Below are 6,343 nucleotides of genomic sequence, written 5' to 3' on the forward strand. Positions count from 1 at the left end.
CAGAACTAACATTTTGCACCATCACCAAAAACATAATTTCTCCCCTAAAATGTAAAACTAGAAGGTTAAGGTTAATAAAAATGCAAGCATTAGGCTGGGGAGAGAAATATGTTGAGGAACGCAACTCTTCTGACAGGCAAGTCAAAAAAGGCAGAATCTACTCCTACAGTGTGTTAAAGAGACTGGGGATAGTTACAAAGCTCAACACGACTAAAGATGCACACCGAAGAAAAACAATCAGACAGAGGCTGTCCCCCGTCTGGTGACTTCACCTTTACGTGTCCGTTCTCAGCTCACAGCTGAGCCATCCCAACTATATCACATGACAGACGTTTCACTTTTATCCACAAGCATGAAACCCTCCTGAGAAACCACTCCGCTTAACAATCTTTTATTTTGGAAATCTCAAAGACTGTAAAGTCTTCTGTTCAGCAATCAAAGTACAGTTGGATTGTTTTCCACCTTCTTTTCATTCCATGTTTCAGGGGGAGTCCGTGTAGCCTTATGAATCCTGTTAAACCTTTTGTTCTCAGTACTCCTGCCCACTTGGAACCCACTGGCCAATCAGAATCACAATGGCATCGAGGAAAAGATTAGAGAAAAACAATGTGGCCATGTAAGCGGCCCATCCATCTGAGCTCTCGCCCCGTGAAGTCCCGTCCCGCTTGTCAGCTGTGGGCTTCAAAGGGAAACGGCTCACTTCCTGCTTCATCCTGCTCTCAGGTGGAGTGTGTCTGGCTCAACAGGATGCAGTGATTTTTAGGGGTACTTGACCAGTGGACAATGCAGGTGAGGGGAAGGTTTTCAGTCAGGGTGAGAGGCCTTGGTCCTGCTCCCCCCCTCCCCATCAGCGCTGCTTTGACTGGTCAAAACCCAGAAAGGAAGGCGGGGCTGCAGCACTAAGCGTTGGGTAGCCCGATCGCCGGTGGTGGGGGAGTGGTTGCAGCGGTGCTACGAGGTCGCTGCCCCAATTGGGTGCCCAGAGTTTGGGGCGACTAAGCATCCGCTTCCCATTTCCTTCCCCCAGGTGGCCTGGTGCTCTGTTCAGACACCCCAGACCCGCTGACTCGGGTGATCTCCAAGCCTTCCTGGACCAAAGACATGAAGCGCATAGCGTTCACACCCAGGCAGTCCAGCCCTCATACGCTGGGCCAGGTTTCTATGTTGGTGCCTCTTTGATGACAACATCCACCAATCAAACAGGACAGCAGCTTAGAAACATGTCTCAAACCGGCATGCTGTTCAGCTCACATACAGGTTTACTTTAGGTCAAAGGTCATTACAGTTATCACTTCATCACTGATTTTACTGTACAGAGACGGACATTTTCCATTGTTTCCACAGACAGAACTGTTCATATACCTGATCTCACGCTTTCAAAAGGTCCCATGTCTGGTGCTCTTTGGATGCTTTTATTAGACCTGAGTGGTCCCTAATACTGTCTGGTCTCTTTTATATAAGACCTTAGTGGTCCCCAATACTGTATCTGAAGTCTCTTAATATAGACCTTAGTGGTCCCCTAATACTGTATCTGAGTCTCTTTTATATAGACCTTAGTGGTCCCCTAATACTGTATCTGAAGTCTCTTTATATACCTTAGTGGTCCCTAATACTGTGTCTGAAGTCTCTTTTTATAGACCTTAATGATCCCTAATCCTGTATCTGACGTCTCTTTATATAGCCCTTAGTGGTCCCCTATACTGTATCTGAAGTCTCTTTTATATAGACCTTAGTGGTCCCCTAATACTGTATCTGAAGTCTCTTTTATATACCTTAGTGGTCCCTAATACTGTGTCTGAAGTCTCTTTTATATAGACCTTAGTGATCCCTAATACTGTATCTGACGTCTCTTTTATATAGGCAAGGCAAGGCAGCTTTTTTGTATGCACATTTCAGCAACAGGGCAATTCAAAGTGCTTTACACAAAATCAGTTAAACAGATAAACACAAGTAAAAACGTTAAAAATCACAAGCCATTAAAAAACCGGTAAAACACATGAATAGACAGTTAAAACAAGAAAACATAAAACACAAGAATAAAATTACAGTGCAGCATAAGAAATTTAAGAAATGATTAGTCATTTAAAGAAAGGCAGCATCAAATAGAAGGTCTTCAGCCTTGATTTAAAAGAACTGAAGTACAGCGGATCTACAGGTTTCTGGGAGTTTATTCCAGATATGAGGAGCATAGAAACTGAAAGCTGCTTCACCCTGTTTAGTTCTGACTCTGGGACAGAAACAGACCTGCCCAGATACCTGAGAGGTCTGGGTGGTTCATAGTGTAGTAGCAGATCAGCAATATATTTGGACCTAACCGTTAAGTGATTTATAAACTAGCAAGAGTACTTTGAAATCTTCTTTGAGACACAGAAGCCAGTGTAAAGACTTCGAAACTGGAGTGATGTGATCCAGTCTCTTGGTCTTAGTGAGGACTGGAGCAGCAGCGTTCTGAATCAGCTGCAGCTGTCTGATTGATTTTTAGGGAGACCTGTAAAGACCCCGTTACAGTAGTCAAGTCTACTGAAGATAAAGGCATGGACAAGTTTTTTCCAAATCCTGTTGACACATAAGTCCTTTAACCCTTGTATATTCTTAAGGTGATAGTAGGCGACTTTGTAATTGTCTTAATGTGGCTGTTAAAGTTCAGGTCTGAGTCCATGACTACACCCAGATTTCTGGCTTTGTCTGTTGTTTTTAACATTGTTGTTTGAAGCTGAGCGCAGACTTTTAATCGTTCCTCTCTTGCTCCAAAAACAACCACCTCAGTTTTTCCTTCATTTAATTTCAAAGTTCTGGCACATCCAGCCGTTAATTTGTTCGATGCACTTGTAGTTTTTTGTATTGGACTATGTCCCTGGCGATAAGGTTATGTAAATTGTGTGTCGTCCGCATAACTATGGTAACTTATTTTGTTTTTCTCCATAATCTGAGCCAGTGGAAGCATGTAGATGTTAAACAGAAGAGGCCCCAGAATGAGCTTGCGGAACTCCGCACGTCATATTTGTACGCTCAGATGCATAATTACCTATAGACACAAAGAATCCCTATTCTTTAGGTAGGATTCAACAGTTTGTACTGAGCCAGAAGGCCAACGCAGTTTTCCAATCGGTCTAGTATTATGTCGTGGTCGACCGTGTCAATACAGCACTGAGATCAAGTAATACTAAGATTGAATTTTTGCCATTATCTGTTTTAAGGTGGATGTCATTAAAGACTTTGAGAAGAGCCGTTTCAGTGCTGTGGTGTGGTCGGAAACCCGACTGAAAGGTATCAAAACTGTTGCTTAGTGACAAGAAATGGTTGAGTTGTTGAAAGACTACTTTTTCAATGATTTTACTTAAAAACGGAAGGTTTGATATTGGCCTATAGTTGCTCATTAGTGACTTGTCTAGTGTTGTTCTTTTTAAAGAGTGGCTTGATTACTGCAGTTTCAGGGCCTGTGAAAAATACCTGAAAGAAGAGATTGTTCACAATCTGTAGAAGATCAGAAGTCAAACAATTGAAACATTTTTGAAAAGTCCCGTTGGTAGAACATCAAGGCAACAGGTCGAGTTTTCAGATGTTGAATAAGTCCTCCAGGTTTGTATGGTTGATCGTTGAAATTCTGTCTATTTGGAACTATTTTTGCTTGAACACTGTGACAACATAGACCTTAGTGGTCCCTAATACTGTATCTAAGTCTCTTTATATAACCTTAGTGGTCCCCTAATACTGTATCTGAAGTCTCTTTTATATAGACCTTAGTGTCCCTATACTGTATCTGAAGTCTCTTTATATAGCCTTAGTGGTCCTAATACTGTATCTGAAGTCTCTTTTATATAGACCTTAGTGGTCCCTAATACTGTATCTGAAGTCTCTTTATATAGACCTTAGTGGTCCCTAATACTGTATGAAGTCTCTTTATATGACCTTAGTGGTCCCTAATACGTATCTGAAGTCTCTTTATATAGACCTTAGTGGTCCCTAATACTGTATCTGAAGTCTCTTTAATATAGCCCTTAGTGGGTCCAATTGCCCTGTTGCTGAAATGTGCTATACAAATAAAGCTGCCTTGCCTTGCCTATATAAAAGAGACGTCAGATACAGTATTAGGGATCACTAAGGTCTATATAAAAGAGACTTCAGACACAGTATTAGGGACCAACTAAGTCCTATATAAAAGAGACTTCAGATACAGTATTAGGGACCACTAAGGTCTATATAAAAGAGACTTCAGATACATATTAGGGACCACTAAGGTCTATATAAAAGAGACGTCAGATACAGTATAGGGATCATTAAGGTCTATATAAAAGAGACTTCAGACACAGTATTAGGGACCACTAAGGTCTATATAAAGAGACTTCAGATACAGTATTAGGGGACCACTAAGGTCTATATAAAAGAGACTTCAGATACAGTATTAGGGGACCACTAAGGTCTATATTAAAGAGACTTCAGATACAGTATTGGGGACCACTAAGGTCTATATAAAAGAGACTTCAGATACAGTATTAGGGACCACTCAGGTCTATATAAAAGCATCCAAAGAGCACCATGACATGGGACCTTTTGAAAGCGTGAGATCAGGTATATGAACAGTTCTGTCTGTGGACAACAATGGAAAATGTCCGTCTCTCTGTACAGTAAAATCCCAGTGATGAAGTGATAACTGTAAATGACCTTTGACCTAAAGTAAACCTGTATGTGAGCTGAACAGCATGCCGGTTCTGAGACATGTTTCTAAGCTGCTGTCCTGTTTGATTGCAGGTGGATGTTGTCATCAAAGAGGCCACCAACATAGACAACCTGGCCCAGCTGTATGAGGGCTGGACTGCCTGGGTGTGAACGCTATGCTGCTTCATGTCTTTGGTCCAGCGAAGGCTTGGAGATCCACCAGAGTCCAGCGGGTCTGGGGTGTCTGAACAGCAGCACCAGGCCACCCTGGGGGAAGGAAATGGGAAGCGGATGCTTAGTCCGCCCTCCCAAACTCCTGGGCACCCAATCTGGGGCAGCGACCTCGTAGCACCGCTGCAACCACACTCCCCCAACCACCGGCGATCGGGCTACCACAACGCTTAGTGCTGCAGCCCCGCCTTCCTTTCTGGGTTTTGACCAGTCAAAGCAGCGCTGATGGGGGAGGGGGGGAGCAGGACCAAGGCCTCCTCACCCTCGACTTAGAAATACCTTCCCCCCTCACCTGCATTGCTCACTGTCAAGTACCCCTAAAAATCACTGCATCCTGTTGAGCCAGACACACTCCACCTGAGAGCAGGATGAAGCAGGAAGTGAGCCGTTTCCCTTTGAAGCCCACAGCTGACACGCCGTGGACGGGACTTCACCGGGGCGAGAGCTCAGATGGATGGGCCGCTTACATGGCCACATTTGTTTTTCTCTAATCTTTTCCTCGATGCCATTGTGATTCTGATTGGCCAGTGGGTTCCAAGGTTGGGCAGGAGTACTGAGAACAAAAGGTTTAACAGGATTCATAAGGCTACACGGACTCCCCCCTGAAACATGGAATGAAAAGAAGGTGGAAAACAATCCAACTGTACTTTGATTGCTGAACAGTAAAGACTTCTACACGTCTTTGAAGATTTCCCAAAATAAAAGATTGTTAAGCGGAGTTGTTTTCTCAGGAGGGTTTCATGCTTTTGTGGATAAAAGTGAAACGTCCTGTCATGTGATATAGTTTGGGATGGCTCAGCTGTGAGCTGAGAACGGACACGTAAAGGTGAAGTCACCCAGACGGGGGACAGCCTCTGTCTGATTGTTTTTCTTCGGTGTGCATCTTTAGTCCGTGTTGAGCTTTGTAACTATCCCCAGTCCTTCTTTAACACACTGTAGGAGTAGATTTCTGCCTTTTTTGACTTGCCTGTCAGAAGATGTTGCGTTCCTCATACATATTCTCTCCCCAGCCCTAATGCTTGCATTTTTATTAACCTTAACCTTCTAGTTTTACATTTTTAGTGGGAGAAATTATGTTTTTGGTGATGGTGCAAAATGTTAGTTCTTAACGCTTTTATTGGATTTTGTTGGATACCAAATAAACATGGAACCGGGAAGTGTCGGGTTTTGATTGAACAAAGAGAAGCTTTAGATTCAGGACCTCGCTGCGTGCTCCCCAGACGGACGCAAGCCTGCAGGAACTCCTTTTTCCTCTCGGTCAAATAGTTTTATAATAATAATACATTTTATTTAACAGCGCCTTTCTGAACACTCAAGCTCGCTTTACAGACAATAAAAGACAGACACAGGGAACAGAAACGTTTAAGCAGTTATAACAAAACAAATAAAATAAAAAAAAAAAAACAGGACCAGTGTATTTACAGATAAGCGAGCTGGAACAGATGGGTTTTTAGTT

At 43.0% G+C, this 6,343-nt stretch overlaps 1 protein-coding gene across 2 annotated transcripts in view; it reads left to right on the plus strand.

The window, feature by feature from the left end:
• The window catches only part of smg1 (SMG1 nonsense mediated mRNA decay associated PI3K related kinase), a gene marked incomplete at its 5' end in the record, with an annotated part of 59,965 nt that extends 53,921 nt beyond the window's left edge, over positions 1 to 6,044 (plus strand). For both annotated transcript variants that reach the window (XM_032536865.1, XM_032536866.1), the window contains 1 exon segment: positions 4,750 to 6,044. In XM_032536865.1, coding sequence (XP_032392756.1) covers positions 4,750 to 4,827 — 78 coding nt within the window. In that variant the 3' untranslated portion in view covers positions 4,828 to 6,044.
• Between the last annotated feature and the right edge of the window lie 299 nt (positions 6,045 to 6,343).

The sequence above is a fragment of the Etheostoma spectabile genome, chromosome 15, assembly GCF_008692095.1.
Source record: "Etheostoma spectabile isolate EspeVRDwgs_2016 chromosome 15, UIUC_Espe_1.0, whole genome shotgun sequence".
Classification (NCBI taxonomy): domain Eukaryota; kingdom Metazoa; phylum Chordata; class Actinopteri; order Perciformes; family Percidae; genus Etheostoma; species Etheostoma spectabile.